The 21,341-nt window shown below is 47.1% G+C and overlaps 1 protein-coding gene across 1 annotated transcript in view; it reads left to right on the top strand.

Moving 5' to 3' along the window:
* The window catches only part of DNER (delta/notch like EGF repeat containing), a 263,137-nt gene that overhangs the window by 110,241 nt on the left and 131,555 nt on the right, over window positions 1–21,341 (top strand). Inside the window, exons 2-4 of the mRNA XM_066345902.1 lie at window positions 929–1,243; window positions 4,244–4,338; window positions 6,535–6,701. Coding sequence (XP_066201999.1) covers window positions 929–1,243; window positions 4,244–4,338; window positions 6,535–6,701 — 577 coding nt within the window. The remainder of the gene's footprint in view (window positions 1–928; window positions 1,244–4,243; window positions 4,339–6,534; window positions 6,702–21,341) is intronic.

The following is a 21,341-nucleotide window of genomic DNA, read 5'->3' as shown; positions in this document are numbered from 1 at the left end:
TAGTCTAATTTTCTGTTATCACAGAAACAAATGATAATTGAATAATTCCGGAGACCACGCCTGAACCCTTGAGCTGTCTCTGGAGAAGGGCTGTTTCATTTCTCCTTGTTTTGTAGTGTCTCCAAGTAATAACAAATGGCAATTCAGGGGTCAGAAAAGGACTCCGCGATAAACACTTAGAAAAGGACCACAGTTCGAAGACATGCGAGTGAATTTTTATTTTCTCTGTGCAAAGGGGTCCCATTTCTCTGTAAATCACCCTCCCACAGAATGAGATAGAAACTTTCATAAGATGCTGCTTACTACTATGTGGCCAGCATGCTCTCCACTAGCTTGTCGTTGCCATGTACGCTCACCATGTTGGGAACCTCATGTTAATTAAACTCAGTTACAGTTTAAATATTCTCTTCAGATGCCAACCCATCCGTCTTAAAAAGCTTTGTTCACCAGGTGGGGAATTGGGAGACCGACGTGAGCGCGTCTGTAGGAGCGATCAACTGGGCATGCGCAAGTCTTGCGACGGTCCAGGATGTGCAGAAAAGATTTCACTTTAGATCCCTAGTATTATTTGTCATGACACACAGTTACAAACATTTTCCTAATAAGCCTCAATTTTAACTATTTTTGCTTTAGAAAATTTCTCTAAATATCGTGTTCCTGAAATCAACGCTGCTCAGGGCCTTGGGTTCGGCAGGCTCTTCTTCACTATGTGGGTATCCTTGCTGGCCACCGGCTCCCGGGGACGGGTGATGTTGGGATGGATGATCTCGGGAAGCTGCCCCCAACAGCGCAGGGAGTTAAGAACGTGTGTTTCCGGGGAACAGCGTTTGCGCTGGACCAGCAGCTCTGAGACACCGAGCTCATGTCCTGGCAAGGGCACCCCTTTCCTTACGAGGGAATAATTGACCCATTTATGGTCTCCTTGCAGCTTGTTGCGGATCCTTGCGCCAGCAATCCTTGTCACCATGGCAACTGCAGCAGCAGCAGCAGCGGCAACAGCAACAGCGATGGCTACCTCTGCGTTTGCACTGAAGGCTACGAAGGTCCAAACTGTGAGCAGCCACCACCGAGTGTCCCGGCCTCTGGCTGGACCGAGTCCGTGGCCCCCAGAGAGTCTCAACCTGTCCCTGCTACCCAGGAGCCTGACGCCATCCTACCCCGCTCTCAGGCCACCGTGACCCTGCCGACCTGGCAGCCGAAAACAGGGCAGAAAGTTGTGGAAATGAAATGGGATCAAGTGGAGGTGAGAATGTTTTGTTGCATATGTTTACGTAAGACATTAGTGAGGCTAAAATAAAGTAAACCCAGTACTTCTAATATCAGTAATGAAGATGGAAAACGTTGAAGTTACCTAGTGGACACGACAGCGCCCAATCTTATTCCCGTCTACACGCTTGTCTGGGGAGTCTCTCTGGGTTTCACAAATGACATATTTGGATGAGGATTGTTTTGAGAACATAAAAAGAGTAATCAAGAAAAGGAAAGGAATGAAATTACTTTGGGGGACAATATCTACATTCTGTGAGATAATCTTAAATTTTTGGAGCGAACAGATCCGTGAAGAATCATATATTGTAAATGAACGTTATCACAGACCCTTAATTTTTTTTTTACCTAATTTTACTTATGGAATATTAGGCTCACCTTTCTCTTAGCGTATCTGTTATTGTTTGAGTTCTGTTTTTGGTGCCTTGCAACCCTTCAATGGGATTTAGAGAAAACTGTCATTGAGTTTAAAAAAAATTATTGAATTTATTGAGATAATATTGATTAATAAAATTTATAGGTTCCAGGTATATAACTCTATAATACATCATCTGTATATCTATATATTGCATTGTCTATTTGCCACCCAAAGTAATGGCTTTTTTCCTGTGTGTGTGTGTGTGTGTGTGTGTGTTTATATATATCTTTATTTTTTTGAAAAAAGAGAGAGAAAGATAGGGACAGACAGCTAAGAAGCATCAACTCATAGTTGGGCACCTTAGTTGTTCATTGATTGCTTTCTCATACGTGCCTTGGCCAGGGGCCTCCAGCTGAGTCAGTGACCCCTTGCTCAAGCCAGCGGTTCAAGCCAGCGACCTTGGGCTTCAAGCCAGGAACCATGGGGTCATGTTTATGATTCTAAGCTCAAGCCAGCAACCCCACACTCAAGCTGAGGACCCTGGGGTTTGAGCCTGGGTTCTCAGCATCCCAGGGAAACACTCTACCCACTGCACCACCACCTGCTTAGGCATCCATCACCATGTAATTGACCCCCTTTCCCCTCTTCTATGGCCCCACCCCATTTTCCCTCTGGTAACCACCACTCTGTGGTCTGTGTTTGTGAGATCTAGTTTGTGTGTTTGTCTGTTGCTTTCTACAATATTTTAAGGTTGCATTTGAGAATGAAACTTGCAAATTATATTTAGTTTGGAGATAGCAAACTCTTTGTATTGAGTCTTGTCCAGTCTGGGTTTGGCTTCTTGGATTTTCTAGCTCATCAAAGGCCTCATTATATAAAGTATTTATAGAAAAATTTCAGCATACTCCTAAAAGTTGATGTAAAATATAACTTTCCTAGCTAGAAGCATTTGGGAACCAATCAAAATCATGAATTTGATGTGACAATAGAGTGTAATTTTATTCCATATTTTATACTATGACATCCATATAGATGTGAGCTTGTATTTTATTTTGTAGCTTAAATGAAAAAAAAAAAAACAACCCAGAAAACAACCCATAGATCTTTCTGTAGCACTGTTAGAGTGAAGGAATGTCTAGAAATGTCCCTTACTATAAAAAGAGGTTAGGCAGCATGTCCTCTTTCATTTTCTTGGGTAATTATAGCCAGTTGACCCACTTTAATTCTTTTCAGCCACACAAGTTATGAAGACCACATTCAGACTGCAGGGTAGTGTTCTTAGCCTACTTAAAAAAAAACAAAACAAAAACCCCCAAAATATACTGTGCACTTGTTCTGATTTCAGACTTTTAATAAACGCTTTAAAGTTATGATTTTAATGCTTCTTTGCTGAATGACTCACTTCTTGAATATGAAATAGATATGGAGCCATGTTCAAAGAAGTGTCTTTTAAAGACAATTTCTTCCCAGTCAGCCATTTCAGTCTATGTATATATTTAAAGACATTCTGTCCGACAGCTGGGAAATGCGAAAAAGAGACGCCTTGTCCTCCTGTCCTGCTCTCGCGTCTTAGATGCTTCGAGAGGCGGGTTCCACGTGCTAGAGGAAAACACGCCCTCTCATCATGAAGGAAGGATGCCTCAGAAACCCGAGGCTCTTTGGAGACTTAGGAAACTGAAATTTATGGAGCAGCTGCCTGTAACACAAACTGAACAAGTCTTTAAACATCCAGGGTGGATTTGATCCGTAACATTTGACTATTGAGCCTTCTGGACAATCAGTTCTAAGCATCAGGTGGAGTGAGAGTGCTGAGGATTTCTCTATTGTTCAGTGACGAGGGATATTTTATACCCTTGTATTCTGACTTTTGTGGGTGAAGACAGTGATCACGGTATGAGGACTACATGCCACATTTACTCATTGGACACGGCTCAGGTGTTCACAGTGTGCTTTCTGATGAGCACAAGCCTCCCCCACACCCCGACCCTCCCACCTTCTGGCTCTGTTTTGTACACATCAGGATAATACGTTTAGGAATATGTCGCTTTAAAAATGAAGGTATATCCACAGGGGAATAAAGGGGCAGCTTCCCAGTTACCTGGCCCCCCGTATGCGCTCCTGAGACCATCACCACACAGAGCAGGGCCACCCAGACCAGACACTTCTTGCCTATTGTTTGTTTAAAGGTTCACTCTCCTAGCCTTTAAGGTTTATACTGGCAGTGTGTACGCTAGTCCTTAAAGGACACCTTGTTTTCTCAGCATTTAGTCCCTAGGAACCCCCGGACAGAGCGTAGAGCAGAGGCCAGGGACTCTTGTTCAATAGAAGAGCAGCGAGCGAACCCTGCGCCCTTCCCTGGGATATCCGATTATCCGTCTTTGCAATCCCAGGAGTGGGCAGACTGTCCCCAGGATAACTTTTCCATTTCAGAAACTCAAATGGCAAAGCTCTCATTTCCTTTTGAGTTGGTAAGGTTTCCCTTGTCCTTCCTCTGTCCCCGCCATGCCTGCCACCCCCTCCCCCCACATCACTGAAAGGAACAGAGGGACGCACCTTATAGAGTTGGGCTTTACGATAGTATCTCGTGCTGTGAGCAACCCCAGTCTTGTTTCCTTCCAGGTGATTCCAGATGTCGCCTGTGGGAATGGCAGCTCCAACAGCTCCACGGGGGGCCGGCTGGTGTCCTTTGAAGTGCCACAGAACACCTCAGTCAAGTAAGGGCGTTCTCAGTTAAAACCTGTTGAGATGGAGACTGTGACCAGGCGCTAGGCTGTGTCTGTCCGTGTAGCCGGTCTGTGGCTGGTCCGTCCAGTGAGAATCATGAATGGAGAGTCGCGTGTAGACGTGGCTAGTGGCACTCTAACCCTCGGGGGGTGCTGCTCAGATCAGAGGTGACCCCGAGAGTCAGGGTCCGCCAGGCTGGAGACTCAGGACAGTGCCAGCGGGCTGGGCTGGACGAGGCAGCTGTGGGGTGACAGGCTCCGGGGCCAGACCCCTCCCTTCCCAAATGGGGTTTGCTTCCCAAATTCTTTGGCCTCTTAAGATTTTAACAGACCATTGGTTACATTTGCATGCATAATTTGCTCCAAATTTAAAATCTAAATATTATAATATTCTCTTTAAAACGGCTGAAGAGAGAGCGTTTTGTTTTGTTTTAAAGTTAGGCTCTTTCAAATGACCTATTGCCCATTGTCACAGGTGGGGCTGGGGACCAGGCCCAGGGCATCAGGCTGGCGGTGTGCCAGGTACCATGCCTGGTTAGGGAGGAGAGGTTGGAGCCAGCATTAGAGCATCCCACTCCTGTCCAGCAATTCCACTGCCTGACCTTCTCTGTTGCTATTAATTATCACCCCCTCTCTAACCCCACCCCCCATGCAACCAATGGTTGTCTGCTGTCCGGTCTCCAGGGCCTTTAGAAGGACGAGGGACGGTGACCCTGGGTAACCAGTGCGCTGCACTGGCTCCCTAAGGGCACACGGCCATTGCAGACCTCTTCCATTTATCTGGGGTTGTTTTAGTCCACCTTGCCTTCTCAACAAGGGAGTCCCTGAAAAATGTTTGGAAGGACTTTGACACATTCCCCCTGCATCCCCTCCCCTGTCCTTGACTCACTCGGGTGGGGGGTGGGGGAGGGGGGCAGAGCCAGGATGGACAGTGAACTCTGGGCACAGGAAAGAAGTCCCCGGAGGGAGCAAGGTGTGGTGTCTGTGCAGCTCCGCCTTCCACCAGCAGGGGGACCCCAGTCCTAAGTGATCATTGCTCATGATATGGACGAAAGCCTTCCCTTCCAGAGCGGGTTTTAGGGAAATAAGGTTCATTAGTTTATGAAACCATGTCCCAGCCCTTTTTCTTGTCTAGGTCATATTATCTTACTTTCATAAGCTTTTTTTGAATCGTCCTAATCTTCTCTCCCTTTAAGTGTCCCCCCCCCCCCCCCAACCTGAAATTCTTCAAGGGAGCTCCTAGCCCACAGAGCTGGGCAGAAATAGCTGAGTCTGACCCCGGCTGAGACAGACAGTAGGGCTGAGTGATCTCTCGGCTCCCTGAAGTCACGTGGGAGGGTCATCGACCCCTTACACTGAGAGTTATGCATGAATCCAGCCATTTTTCAGCCCTTCACCAAACTGCAAGCTGGGAGCTCTGGGGGGGGAGGGGCAGCTCTTTCCCCCAGGTAGAGACCTTGTTCTCTGGGAGCTGGGGGCAGATGGTCCTGCAGGGACTCCGAGCAGAGGCCATATGGGGGCTAAGCCTTGGGGAGGACCCGTCTCCCAAGGGGAGGAGGAGTCAGAGGCCGGGAGCCGGGCCAGAACCCGCCTGGGGAAGAGACAGTTGCCTGAGGACTGGGTTGTAAGGAAGGAGGTGTCGGGTTTGAGTCTGAGAGGGAAACTGAGGCCCAGGCTGATTAGTCTCCTGTGGCTTCTCATTCTTCAGGTTTTATCCTGAAAACAGTGAAAAACCAGGGGAGACCTGAAGCATGGGAGGTGACAGACACACTTTCGCTCATTTTGACAGCACAACTCAGGTGGCCGTGTTGGGCTGCATCACACATCTGTCATAAATTCAGACAGGATCCTTTATACTGTGTGCAGATGGAAGGCGTTGTCTCTAAAAAGAACTTAACCTACCTCTTTCTTGTTGATTACGATTGTTACCCAAAGGCGAGCTAGGTAGTGACTTTGCTGGCTAGGGACTTTGCTGTCTACTCTTGATCGAGAAGAAGACAAACATTTCTAACAAAGTGGGAAACGACAGCCGTGTGCTTGTCTGTAAGATCAGTGTCATCAATTTCCCCAGTACCTTGTGGGTGGATGCGTCGCCTTTTTGTTTATTTTTAATTTGATGGACTGGCTCTGAGATGAGTTCTTCTGGATGGGAGTTCCCACTCACACTCACGCTGTTCCTGTTTTCAGAATTCGGCAGGAGGCCGCTGCTTCGCTGATTCTGCTGTGGAAGGTCACAGCCCCGGGATTCCAGCAGTGCTCCCTCATCGATGGACGGAGCGTCACCCTCCTGCAGGCTCCCGGGGGCCTCGTCCTCCTGGAGGAGATGCTCGCCCTGGGGCCCAACCACTTCATTGGTGAGTGATGGGTCTCCTCTGCTCCACACCGGGTCTTGGTCTGGTGTAGAGACACGGAGTGTAAGGATACTCGGAAATTCTAGCCATCAACACCATTTCCTCCGTTGTAAGTGAGGTTTCTCTTAGAATCAAAATTGGTTTCTGAGGTCATCTTTCCAGTGTGGCTCCAAGTGGAAAAAGCATGGGCTCTGGATTCGTGAGACTATACCCCAGCCCTGGCCTAAGTGTCACAGGCGTGTGATCTTTGCTCTGAATATTAGTTTCTTCCTTTCCTTTTTTTTTTTTTTTTTAGGTGAGAGGAGGGGAGATAGTGAGATAGACTCCCACATGTGTCCCAACTGGAATCCACCTGGCAACCTCATCTAGGGTTGATGCTCGAGTACTGAGCTATTTTTAGCACCTGAGACTGATGTGCTCCAGTGGAGCTATCCTTAGCCCCCGGGGTCATGCTCAAACCAATTGAGCCACTGGCTGTGGGAGGGGAAGAAAAGGGAGAGGTAGTGGGGAAGAAGCAAATAGTCACTTCTCTTGTGTGCCCTGACCGGGTATCGAACTCAGGACATTCATATGCCAGACTGATGCTCTACCCACTAAACCACTGGCCAGGACCCTGAATGTCAGTTTCTAATTTCCAGCTCTTCTCCAAGCATGGTGGGCAACTTGAGGCATTGAGTTCATTTGCTAACAAGAAAAAAAACATGGGAAAAATTTTTCTTCAAAATGTATTGTTCCTTACAGGAACAACTTTATAAATTTACTTTAATATATTAATAGTATACAGTGTGTTCGTAAAGTCATGGTGCACTTTTGACCGGTCACAGGAAGGCAACAAAAGACAATAGAAATGTGAAATCTGCATCAAATAAAAGGAAAACCCTCCCAGTTTCTGTAGGATGATGTGGCAGCATGTGCACATGTGCAGATGATGACATAACACCGTGTATATATACAGCAGAGCAGCACACGGCCATGCCAGTCGAGATGTGGACGGTACAGAGAAAAGTTCAGTGTGTTCTGTGGCTCGCTAAATTCGAATCCGTGACCAAAGTGCAACGTGAATATTGGCATGTTTATAACAAAGTGCCACCACATAGGAATAACATTACTCAGTGGGATTAGCAGTTGAAGGAAACCGGCAGTTTGGTGGAGAAACCCCGTTCTGGTAGGCCATCAGTCAGTGATGAGTCTCTAGAGGCTATACAGGATAGCTACCTAAGGAGCCCTAAAAAATCTGTGCGTGAGCCCACATCGAACTGCACTGAATAGGTATGAAACTAGGAGAGTTTTCCTTTTATTTGGTGCAGATTTCACATTTCTATCGTCTTTTGTTGCTTTCCTGTGACCAGTCAAAAGTGCACCATGACTTTACGAACACATTGTATATGATATATGAATAACTAAATTCTGAAAAATTATGCTTTAGGTTATGATGACGAGGAGACAAAGATCTTTATTTCTTTAAACCATTGTTTTCTATTTTGAAAATTTATGATCTGGTATCATCTAAAATTCCCTAACTACAGCTTTCTACATGTTTTATGTGGCTTTTATGTTCTGAGGAAGAGTCGCCAGGTTTTTTTTCCCGGTGACAAATTGGCTCACACCTACACACTGCCAGCGACTTCTTTCTGCAATCTCTTTTTATCTTGAAGAAACAAGATTTATCTTTTGTAATCACTGTGGAAGCCTTATGCTTACCACTTTCACATGGGTTTAATGCTCTTTTTGCTTTATCATTTTTTTTTTAAAGCAGCTTCTTAAAATAATTTGTTTTTAAAACATGGGGCTCTGCAGACATGAAGGCATTTTAGCGAAGGGCCACAAGACTGGTGTGAAGGGGACGATGGCACTGCCTTCGTCAGGTGACCAGGTCGATGCAGGGCTCAGTGGGAGGGCCCTTCCACACTGAGGGGACTGCCCCAGCGCCCTGTCCCTGTGTTCAGTCACTCCTGCTCCTTTGGGGCAATCCACGGGAATTCACTTTCAGGAACCAAGGGTCCCCTCGCTGTCAATCGGTTGCATGGACAGAACGGAAGACCGGAGCATTCTGACGTTTCTGTGTGACAAACATGGTGGCTGCCAGTGGCTTTCACAGACATCCCTTCCCAGAGGTGATTGTCCAGAGCCTCCCAGGAAACCTCTACCCAGTCCAGGTGATGACGATAACGTCATGACCTTGGACCTGTTTCGGCCCCGCTCCGCTTGAAGGGTTAAGTTTTCCTTCGCCACGGCTGCCTTATGAATATTTATACTGGTTCATGGAAGGAAGAGGTGAGGTTGCAAAGTACCGTTTCCTGTGCTGCTGACAGCGGCCTCCCTGCTGGGCTCTCATCAGTTTCAGCGCTTCTGCCTTCTTCTTAATTAGCCCCTCTCCTTCCCCCAAATCTGTCTCTTCCAAATCAGTTATTTGCGCTATGCAGTGTTTTGGGGTAAACAACGGCATTAACCTTTGTTTAGCATCGCCTGCTCCATGGGAAGTGTCCTAGGTGCCCATTAGCTCCCTGAGTGACTCAGTGGCTCCATAGCTCGTGTTTTCAAAGAGGAAAGATTCGTGGCTCCCGCTGCCTTTCCGTGCAACGTGGTTGCGGCTCACCCCTCCGAGTAATTTCTCTTGTGCTTTTTAAAGCTGGTGTTGCTTGGAAACAGGGCTGTGATGGATGAGCCTCCGAGGTGAGGGACACACCAGCCCTCTGGCTGTGGCCTCTGTGTTAGAAAGCAGTTGGAGGTCACCGTTTCCTTAGGGCGAAAGCCCCCTGGACTCTTCTGGGTTTTATTTCCCCTTGTGACCTGCCCTTCGGCATGTTCCCTTTCACGTCTACATGGTGGACCTCGGCTCTGTCACCCACTGCCTGTCCCATCCCAACCTGGACCCTCCCTCCGCCCTCCCCCCATCCTTCCCATGGCTCCGACCCCCCAAATCTATTCCTCTTCAAGACCTCAATAAACTCTCTGCATTTGGAGTCATTTAGGAGAAAAATGCTAAAGGTTCTACTCTACATGGATTTTCAAATCTCTGTGAACTCATTAAGTTTTTACGAACACACAGACGACCCTGGACCGTCCCCACGGAGGGTTCTCTGTTAGATCAGAAAACCCAGGTGGGGCCAGTCTGCTTTACCACCCTGCCCCCCACCTCCTTGCTCGGAGAAACCCACTTCTTCCTGAGCTTGTCTCTTTTAAGGCTCGTGTTTGCCGCGACCTCGGTCTGACGTTTATCTCTTTCCTCTTCTTCCAAGGGATGCTCCTTGTGGTCCAGCCCGCTCCTCTCGCCGCTCGTTCTTTGCAGTGGTCTAGCTGCTCACGCCTGCCTGTTTCTCTTCCCTCGTTCTGTTCTCCGCTCGGAACCCATTAGTTCTTACTATTTTTCTTGAACCATTCTTTTCGGGACATGTGTACCATTTTGTCTCACAGTTTGTAGTACGTATCTGTGTCTAATTTATATCATAAAAATAAGTGCATTTTTTATCTTGAATCCAGACCAGTGGTGTTTCATTTACGACCCACTAGAAGGCTTCTCTTAATGCCTTATATCGAAAAATGAGAGGCACAGCCCGCAGCAGTGTACGAACACCCTCGTAGGAGCCCGGGTCCCTTCTCCAGGATAATAGCTACTAAATTAGCCACAGAACTTCAGGATCTGTGACCTCCAGGTCACGGTAACTGATGTCTCAACCGGATTAGAAACATCCCCAGTCTGTGCACGACCCTTTTGTGCCTCCTGGGAGCTGCTGAGCGCTTTCAGTTTCCTTGATTCTAAGTTTCTTGTTTGAAAAGGTCCTTGTGCAAAATAATTTCAGAAGCAGTACACCCTCTCTCTTCTCTTCTCCTGAGTAATAAGGGGGTAGAAGACAGTCCTGGAGTGGGGACAGTGAAGGTCAAGACTTTTCTTTCCCCGGGGGAAGAAGGCTGAGCTGGTGCAATGGCCCCTCCTGGCCTCAGGGCGGCAGATCTTTATGGGCGCACGGGGTACATTCATCCCCACTGGCACCTCATGGGTTTTTTTGGAGATGCGGTCTTCCATAATCTCACAGTTCATACTGCCTCCTCCTTCCTCTTCTTCCTCTTCTTCCTCTTCTTCCTCTTCTTCCTCTTCTTCTTCTTCTTCCTCTTCTTCCTCTTCTTCTTCTTCATCTTCTTCTTCTTCTTCTTCTTCTTCTTCTTCTTCTTCTTCTTCTTCTTCTTCTTCCTCTTCTTCTTCTTTCTTTCTTCTTCTTCTTTCTTTCTTCTTCTTCTTTCTTTCTTCTTCTTCTTTCTTTCTTCTTCTTCTTTCTTTCTTCTTCTTCTTCTTTCTTTCTTCTTCTTCTTCTTCTTCTTTCTTCTTCTTCTTCTTCTTCTTCTTCTTTCTTCTTCTTCTTCTTCTTCTTTCTTCTTCTTCTTCTTCTTTCTTCTTCTTCTTTCTTCTTCTTCTTCTTCTTTCTTCTTCTTCTTCTTCTTCTTCTTCTTTTCTTCTTTCTTCTTCTTCCTTCTTCTTCCTTCTTCTTTCTTCTTCCTTCTTCTTCTTCTTTTCTTCTTCTTCTTCTTCTTCTTTTCTTCTTCTCCTTCTTCCTTCTTCCTTCTTCTTCTTCTTCTTCTTCTTCTTCTTCTTCTTCTTCTTCTTCTTCTTCTTCTCCTTCTTCCTTCTTCCTTCTTCTTCTTCTTCCTTCTTCTTCCTTCTTCTTCTTCTTCTTCTTCTTCTTCCTTCTCCTTCTTCCTTCTCCTTCTTCCTTCTCCTTCTTCTTCCTCTTCTTTCTTCCTCTTCTTCTTCTCCTTCTTCTCCTTTTTTTTAAAGAAATGTAACTGATGCTGTTATTTGCAGATGAAAGTTCCTACTTTGGGCTCAGTTGGTCCCTGGTTTTACAGCAGCCATGGGGTCAAAGGTCACTTCACAGATCTTGTGAATCTTCTGGAAACGCCCTGCAAACTCTTCGGTGTTTTTGCCTCCTTCGTAGGAGAGAGTCAGAGGTGCGTCGGCTTCCCAAAGACACCGGGTCTCCAAAAATGTGAGAACCACCGCCTCAAGCTGAGTGTGATCACGTGAGCAGACGTGTTTTCCTACATCCTCTGCTCACTGAGGGATGTTTTCTTTGACAGATTTACCTGCTTCCCAAGTCTCCATAGTGAGGAACGTGACCTATTTAATTTGCTTATGTGTTTAGGCAGCAGGGCTGTGTTAGTTTGGGAGGTACACGTCCCGTACCTCTGGTTTCCCAGGCGCTGTGTGAGCCCGGACGTGCAAAGCTGACCTCGCTATGGTCTCCGAGTAAATGAGGCAGCAAAGGCAGAGACGGGTGCTGTAGACAAGGGATGTGCAAAAGTGACCCTGGATTCTGGGACTCGGGGGGCGGGGCAGCGAACTGTGCCAGGAGGTGGGCAGGTAGGAGAGCCAGAGTATTCTCCTTGGATGCACAAAGGGCAGTGTGTGACAGTTTGATGTCACAGGAGTCTGTGTCATTAAGATAATTTAATAAGAGTGCTAGAAATTGGCTAATGGCCATCACAACTGGAATTAGAATTTGACTTCAACAAGCATAGAACAGGACCTTTGAAAAATCCCATGCGCTCCTCCAGTTGCCTGTCATTTGGATATGAACACATTTTTATTAAGTTAAGAGGTCAAGTTGTGAATTTTATTTCCTGGTTCTCTGTTTATCCTCAACAGGCAAAGGAGGGGCCTTTGAGTCTTTGACATGAATTTTCAGCTAGCAGTCCTCTGGAATCCTTCAATAAAGTTCTGTTTTCTTAATTGTGAACTCCATCCCACTTTCTTCCCACCTAGGTAAACGATTCCTCAAAGTCTCGCTCTTTAAAATGTAGGTTTTGCCTGACTGGTGGTGGTGCAGTGTCGATAGAGTGTCCACCTGGGACACCGAGGTCACCAGTTTGAAACCCGAGGTTACCGGCTCGAGCCTGGGGTTGCTGGATTGAACCCAAGGTCACTGGCTTGAGCCCGAGGTCATCGGTTTGAACTCAAGATCGCCGGTTTGACCCGCAGTCAAGGCACATAGGAGAAGCAATTAATACACAACTAAGTAGAGCAACAAGTTGATGGTTCTCTCTCCCTCTCTCTCTTCCTCTTTCTCTCTAAAAAAAAGAAAAAAAAAGATCCACTTAAAAAGACATAAGTTTCAAAAGTAAGTTGGCTGGAGTCGGGGTGTCTTGTCCTCTAAGTTTGATGAGGAGAGCCATTTGGGAGAAGTGCTTTACCATGGGCTATACTAGTTAGGGTAAGGGTGGGGGGTGGTAGTCAAAGGGGGAACGTTCCAACAGAAAAGTAGGGACAGGAGATTTTTTTAAGCATTAGTTTGGCTGGAGAGCTCCCCAAAGCCATGCCTAATGGCCAGTATTGTCAGTGCACGTGCCTATTTTAGCCATTTAGGCATTGGATGTCCAGGTGGGTCTTACTTTATCGCAGCCATTTCATGATGAATTCTTTTATTTCTCACTCAGGAGGTAGAGGAAACCAGGAGATAAATGGGCCAGACACTGCCCCACTGGTGAGTGCTCCCTGGTCACAAGGACCATGTGGGGAGAGACAAGGACCAGGTACCGACTGGACAGGTCAGAAGGAAGGGTCCCGTGGGGAGTGAAGGATGCTCCGCACGCATCGTCCTCTGGTTGTTGAGGACGCCCCGGGAGATGCAGAATCCAGGTGGTCAGTCAGCTCTTGCAAATTGTGAAGATTTAATGGCCTGCTGTCTGTTTTCATTGGTATTTCACTATTTAATGGTATGTTTTTCTGAAAGCCCCTCAGATCTTATGGAATGAGTGAGGACATAAAGAAGTCAAGTATTGGTCAGGGTACTTAGTATTTCAGAATATTCTTTGTTATACCTTGATGATATCTTCATTGATTTTGTTACTGCTTTTTAAGGTCCATTAGTATAAGGATGGGTGTTTGGACCCTAGCTCTGACCCAGTCAGGTGGGGCTGGTTCTCAGAAATATCCTAACTCATCTTCCCTGAAGCTGGTTGCTGCCTGACTGTTTTATACAATCACCCTCCCCCCACCCCCCCTTTTAGTCTCCCAGTGTTAGAACCTGCTTAGTTGCACACAGCCTTCAGTATCCAGGCCATTCTCGGACAATCCTGCAATGTGTTATTAGGTCTCATTGGTAGAGGTGGATCGAGTATCTACCTTCCCAGCCATCTGAAATCGGGCTTCTGAGATCTCCGGCCCCTGGGCTCTACATTGGGCACAGAGACTTCTCTGGCTTCCTGGAGTGAACTCTAGTTTCCTGCAAGCGTGAGGTCCTCCCTTCACAACTGTCCCCCCTGTCTGGCCACTGTGCCCCTGGCAGGCCCCTATCTCTGTGGTCCGGACCGGGGCCCGTGACACCCCCGGCAGTTCTGCCTGGGGCCGTCCCCGGCTTTCACACGCCTCACGCCAGGCCGCAGTGGGGCTGCCTCTTTTTCTGCCTCTGAGTCTGGTGGTTTGGATCGCTGGTCACCCTTTCCAGATGTTCACCCAACCCCAGCCCTGGAAGTTTCCCATCACTTCTTCTCTCTGTTTCACTGGCATCATTTTCTCCAGCTCAGACTCCTTCCCCTTCTTCCAAGTCTTCGATAAAACCTCTGCGTTACCAGGTGTTTAAACCATACTTTTCCTTCTGATAATCGGATTTACAGCCAGCATCACACAACGTATATCTGAATGTTCCTTATCCTCTTTTTGTTTATTTATTTTTGATATGCTGATCTAATAATATTTTTAATCAGTATGAAATTCTAGAGGAGGGACCGTATCATCAGTCCTTGTCCCATCATGGCCACATGGTAGCGACCTGAGTGATTAAATTTGTTCGCATGTAGCAGTTATTCTGCTCAGCAAATGCCGCGTGAGAACATTACCAGCTGCAAAGTGTCAGTCTTCAGAATTCTTTGTAGATTTTCACAACCCACCTCTGTGACATTTAAACTTTCTCCCCTTTTACTACATTAAAAGTATTTTAATGTCACCCCATTAAAATTAATAAAAAAAGTATTTTCGAGGATCAAATGCAAAAAAAAAGAAAAAAGAAAAATGAAAAAGGAAGTTTTCATCGTTCTTTTGGGAACCCTACATTTTGTACTTTGCCCTTTAAGATATTTTACTCTGGGGCCCAGGGGTTGAAAGGTGCTACCGTCTATAGAAACATTAATATCTTTTTTTTTTTTTTTTGCTAAAAGCTTAAGATTTAAGACGATTATGCAAATATTTCACCTTTTGCTAGTCATCTTAAAACCACAGCTGAATATGGTATCTTGAGCTCCCTGCAGTAGAGGAAACAAAAACTTGGAAATGTTCAAATAAAAAGTACTAGTTGGACGAGATCAAAAGCAGAGGAAGATAAAGCTGCCCCGAGCAGCATCGCTTAGTAAGACCCTGCTAGCTCCCGTTTCCCTACTTGGAAGATTTCCATTAAATTAGATCTTACTTCAATTGAATCCACACTTCTATGTTATTAACAATCGGGATTATTCTTTTTGATCTTTTCAGTATTGGTAATGTATATTAGGATTTAAAATATTTTTTTTATTGATTTTTCAAGAGCGAGGAAGGGAAAGAGACAGGGATAGAGAGAGAAGGGAGAGAGAAACACCACTTGTTCTACTTATTTGTGCCATCATTGGTTGATTCTTTTATGTGCCTCTGAGAATGTTCTTTGACAGTAGATACTGTAAATAGAAATAGTATTCACACCTTTTTTTTCAAAAGAAGAACACATCCACGTACTGTCCAGTTATTTGGTTTTTTTTTCCTTTTTATGTGTTAAGATATTCTTCTGCAGTAATAAATGTGAACCTGTAACGCTCTTCTCAATGGCTGTGTAGTGTTCCATTGAACAAATGTCCGATAGTTAATCTGCTATTGTTAAAAAGGTCCTTCCTTTCTTTGGCCTCTTCAGACAGAATTTCAAACATGATTAGAACCTCATCGTTGTGTCTTTTCTGATGATTTATTTGGGTTAAATTCCCAGATGAGGAATTTGCTGAATCACAACGTTTTTGTATGTTCTAATGACAATTTTTGATGCACATGATTAAATCGTTCTTACCTTTCTTCCAATTTTCACTCACGACAACCCGTTTCCCTTTGAAATTGCGCCTTTGCACCTTCCATCGATTTTAGGCGAGGTGCTGTTGACCAGCTTCCGCTGGAAATGTACTCGCACCTCTTAGTAACTTCCTAACGACCTGAAGCTTTTAGGGACCTCCTCAAGATGAAAAGTGGTCATTCACAGTCTCCAGAAAAAGGACAGTTCGGGTTTCTTTAAACAGAAGATATTTGAAGCGGTTCCATCATAATATGGCATTTAGACGTAAATGGGATGGGTTATTATACAACTTCATTTTTGCACATCAGCGCCATTGTAAAATGGTGAGGGGGCAGGATATGAACAAGCGGCTGTGGCTGTCATGGTCCCTGTCACGTTGCTCAAGCTCTCGTGACATTTCTCCCGTTGAATGTTCTACAGAGAACATTCGTGTTCCCGAAGACTCCTGCTCCTTCTCTTCGGTTCCTTTGCCTCCTAACTTCAGGACCCTGAAGGTATTTGAGGTTCTGTTTGGGTTCCATTTATCAGAGACTTTGATGAGGTCAGATCTATTCCCTGAGACCAGGCAAAAGGACTTTCCAGAATGGACAAATGTTTTGAAAACCTATGGGGGGTGGGCTTTAGAGTTGATCATTTGATTTTGGGTCATTGTCATTGTTTTTCACCAAGATTTTTGGGTATAAAACTCAGGGCAGCAAGTAAGTGGACCCAAGTAGGGCATGTCAGCAGGAGGAAATTGTCACTTTCGGCGAAGAATCTAGATAATTAGGACTGCCTTTCAGAAAGACTCTTCGGCTTTCTCCCCTCTAATGCTCCCTCTGACATTTGGGTTTTGAATGCCACGGTATTTTTGGTATTCGCATGCATCCTTAACAAGCAGTGCTTTCCCGGCTGTCCTGTTTTAATGCCGCGATTGTGAGTCTGACCTACAAAAGTTACATTTGCTTGGTAGACAAATGGAAAAGCTCCTTAAATAAATACCCTGACAAATACTGTTGGCTACATCACTAATAACAGATGACAGCCTCAGGGATGCTACCCTGTTAAAAAAAATAAAGAAACAAGTTCTTTATCATCTGCTCATCTATCAGCTTCCCTGTTTATTATCAATAAGCAGTTATTGATTAATGACCATGAGTCAGACACAGTGCTCAGTACAAGGGACAAAAAGAAATGAAAGGTCCCAAGTCCTGGCTTTGAGAGATTTTCACCTTCAGGCAGAGAGCACATACTCGCTATGTAACCCAGATAAATCTATCATCCCATGCCTCAGTCTTGTTCATGAAGTCACATGCAGCTACACACCATCTAGTACCCCAAAAATGAGTTGAAACCCTGGTAATCTTGATTCATCTCTTTGAGGGAACATGGATAAGAGTGGGAATAATGCATTTCTATTGTGCAACAACAATCTTGTCAATCTTATTTCCTCCTCACTACTCTTTTTTCCGACCGGGATCCACCCGGCACGCCCACCAGGGGCGAAGCTCTGCCCACCAGGGGGCGATGCTCTGCCCATCCTGGGCGTCGCCATGTTGGGACCAGAGCCACTCTAGCGCCTGAGGCAGAGGCCACAGAGCCATCCCCAGCGCCCGGGCCATTTTTGCTCCAATGGAGCCTTGGCTGCGGGAGGGGAAGAGAGAGACAGAGAGGAAGGCGCGGCGGAGGGGTGGAGAAGCAAATGGGCGCTTCTCCTGTGTGCCCTGGCCGGGAATCGAACCCGGGTCCTCCGCACGCTAGGCCGACGCTCTACCGCTGAGCCAACCGGCCAGGGCCCTCCTCACTACTCTTAATAGTCACCATGTGCTTGGCATTGTGCGGAAGTCTCTCTCCCACTCTCCTCGTCTCCTCCCCCAAATCGGAGCCCGGTGCCCGTGCTTTGAGCTGCTCTCTGACCTTCCAGCCCTTTAGCTGGTCTCTCAGTGTCGTCCCCCCCCCCCCCCCCCCCCCCCCCCCCCCCCCGCGTTTGTTTTCAGCTCTCCTGTCTTGTCCGTGGCCTGGCTTCTCCACTGCAGACAGCTTGCCTGGGGACTGACCCAGCAAGCCAGAGCCGCCCCCGCTTAGAAGCTGAAGAGGAAGAGGAGGATTGTAAATATTCCTATAATAAGTAACTGTTTCTCTTGTTAGATATGTTTGGGAGGCGATGTTGCACATGAAGTAGAAAATGAGATGATAAAGAGTGTATATTAAATATCAGATGACTTACACAGTCAATGTAAGGGCTCCGTGAATTCCGCAGGGAAGGATAATTGCCATGGGGACGGTTGGGGCTTTAGGAGTGATGTACACGCTGAGCTTGGCCTTGGGGGGTCGGTGGGAGAGGGAAAGACAGTCCGGGTGAGAGGGGTGGTGTGGGCAGTGACGTGGGAGGGAGGATGCAGCTGTTTTGAACCATGGATCAGTTAAGCTGGAGCAGTGGATTTCAGCCAGTGAGCCGTGAAAAATGAGAAGCAGGCCAGGCTGTCCGAGCCAGGCTGCAGAGGGGTTGCGCACTGTGTTGGGGGCCGTGTTTAGCTAGTAGACAGCGGCGACCCCAGGTTTGAAGCAGGGGCGGACGTGTGGGTCGTGACAGTGGTGTATTCTGCGGTGAAGATGCTGGAATAGCTTTCGGTGGTGAAAACAAAAGAGTCAAACCCAACTGGGAGCGGCAGCCGGAAGCCGGACAGCGGGTCCCGGGGACACTGGGAAGGGGGCTCTTCCAGACACATTTATTGTCAGGGAAGCGGGGGAGACGGCGGGCGGAGTCAGAGGGACAGGGCTCAGGGCCTGGGGAGCTGAGGTCGGCTGTGGGAGGAGAAAGCGGCCGCGGGGCGGTGGAAGAGGCCGTGCGGGAGGAAGGAAAAGCCTGCGGGGGGTCCAGTGAGCGGGAAAGGGAACCTCAACGTTGCCGTCTTTGAGGCAGACTCGCTCTGAGCGGCCACAGCTCTGCGTGGCCTCCTCCCCTCTCTGACGAGGCCGTTTTCTCCTGCACCCCATCATGCCCTCAGCCTCAGGATCACCCTGGAACTTCTTTCGTTCACTTCCCAAATCCGCACACGCGTTTATGGAGAAGTCCTTCCGGCTCCGCCTTGTCCCTGCGCGGAGCACCGCTCTCCGCCCCGGCCCTGCCCTGGGCCAGCCCCCGCCTCGCGCCGCCGCCTGCGCGCTGGCCTCCCTGCTTTTACAGCCCCGCCCCCCACAGCTGGGCTGTGTTCAGGGGGCCACGTCGTGTCCTGCCTCGGCTTGTAATCCCGCAGATTCTCCCGGTACACTCCGAGCGGAAGCCAAGCCTAAGATAAAGGTCCCACGGGGCCCGACAGGTCTGTGCCTTCATTCTCCGAGCTGGTTTCTCTCTGCCCTTCCTCTCGCTCCCAGCGCTTACGTGGACCATTTCTAGAACTGCCCAGACATCGTCGCCTCTCAGGGCCTTTGCACTGGCTGCCCCTCAGCTTGGGTCGCTCCCTTACCTGCTTTGTGCTGTTGCTTACCACGCACTTCCTCGTGCTGTCCTGTCCCGACTGCCTCTTACACAGCGCAGCCTCCCCTCCGCTCACCGGGGCCCCTAGGACTCCACACCCCCTTACTCTGCTCTCCTTTCCCCTGTAGAACTTAACGCCTTCAAACAGAATATAAGTTATATAATAATTTTTAACTGTCTTTCCTGCTAAATGGTAAGCACACTGAAGATAGGAAACTATGTACTATAGTCTCAGAAGCGTGTAGTGTAATGTCTGGTTCATAGTAGGCACATGATCAATGTTTATTGAATGCATTGACTTTATTCATTCAAGAAATATTGAGCTACTGGTAAGTAATTGGAGGGGGATTATTTTGTAAGTGTAGAAACCTAACTAAAATTTGCTTATGCAAAACAACCAAAAACAAAACTACAGCCCCTGAAACATTTGGATTTGGCTCCTTTTAGATTTTGTGCACCCGTTCTTATTTTATAGAATGCATTGTTGAGATACTTAGATGCACATGTCTACCTCTATCCATCCATCATACACGGATACACGCACAGTTGCACACGCACATGCCCAGATGCCTATTTGTGTATATACACACACGGACGCGCCTTTATACGTAGATCTGCACATTCAGAGGTGCACACACATCTGCACACACCTGTGGTTAAAGACTCGCTGGGTCGCTAACTATACAGGGTGTGGCCTGAGCATGTACTGACACACAAGACTAGGCAGTTTGCTTGGGAAGAAACAAGAGACAAGAGTTTTTAGAGTTGGAAATAACGCTAGTATATATGTGGAGGGTATACTATGTAGCTAGCAGCCACGAATAAAAAATAATCGGCAAAATCAGAAATTAATTTTGTATTAATGTGACGGTTGTATTTTAAGAAGCATTTCCTTTAAAACATCAAAGTGTGATCGGCTTCTATAAGTGTGACGGGATTCCAGAGCTTGCATTCCATGCTGAGGAGCCCGCGGTGCGCACTAGAAACGGAAGCTAGAAAGGCCGAGAGCCGATTGAAGTGTTTGATAATTTCTTCTTTGTTTCAGGTGTGATCAAAGGTTTGTGTAGTTTAGTTTTGTTTTTGGACCTCTGCCTTACCCACCGTGGTTCCTGTTAGATCTTCCCTGGTGCTGGCAGTCTGCTCCGGCAGTGTCAGATTGGGACTCCGGACTGTCAAGGTTGTAAGGGAGTCGGATAGAATTTTTAATTGGCTACATTGACTATTAGAAAAAGAATCGATTCTCAGATTGCGGTCCCAGGCTTTCGTCAAGACGGGAGCATTAATAAAATCTGTTCTGGGTGGATAAAGGAAACCCTTTCCGCCCACTGCGCTGACTGACGGTCACACGGAATGAAAGAAATTAATTTTGGGAGAGAACCAATTGGGAATAGGGACAGTCTGTAATTCACTCTTTTTCGATAAGCCCCCGAAGCAGGGTTGGTGGTATTGTTCGTGGCCTGGGGAAGAGCGTTCTCTAATCATGAGGCCCGCCACCTAAATTGGTCGGGCGTCTCCTGATTGAGGTTGTCGCCACCTTGCTCCGTGCTCAGAATCGTTTTGATGACTGTGTCCACTGAGGCTGTTAGCTGGAGCAGAAGGTCAGGGTCGCCACCAGCTTTCTCGTCTGGGCTTCTTGTTTCTTTTTGCTACCTTGTTGCTCCTGTTTCCTCATATGTGCTGGTGCCACACTCAGATTGCTTGTTTCCTCTCCTGGAAATATTTATTGAGCAACTGCTGTGAGCCAGGCTTCCGCCTGGTGCTGATGGTAGAGCCATGAACAAAACAAAACAAAATCTCTGCCCTTGTGAATCTTATGCTTAAGTGGGGTGACAGGTAATAAAGAAATAATTCTGCAAATAAAAAGAAAATGGCAACTGTGGTAAGCATACTGTGCTATGATATAGTTGATAATAAAAATCTGACATACCCTTGGGGCAGTGGGAAATAGGCCGAGATAGTAACTGGGCAGTAGGAAAACTGTGACAGGTAGAAGGCTGGAACTGCACGTGCAAAGGCCCTGTGGCTGGACAGTGCCTAATACCATAATATTGGAAGAACTGCAACAAGTCCACGAGGCTAGAGCTTAAAAAGCATGGGCAAGACAGGCGATGTGTGGTGGAGAACCCTGCTGGGCTGTGGAGGCCACGTTAAGATCCTGGTGGCAATGGG

The sequence above is a fragment of the Saccopteryx leptura genome, chromosome 7 (genome assembly GCF_036850995.1).
Source record: "Saccopteryx leptura isolate mSacLep1 chromosome 7, mSacLep1_pri_phased_curated, whole genome shotgun sequence".
Taxonomy (NCBI): domain Eukaryota; kingdom Metazoa; phylum Chordata; class Mammalia; order Chiroptera; family Emballonuridae; genus Saccopteryx; species Saccopteryx leptura.
The sequence above is the reverse complement of the archived record's forward strand: the minus strand, read 5'-3'. Positions and strand labels throughout refer to the sequence as shown.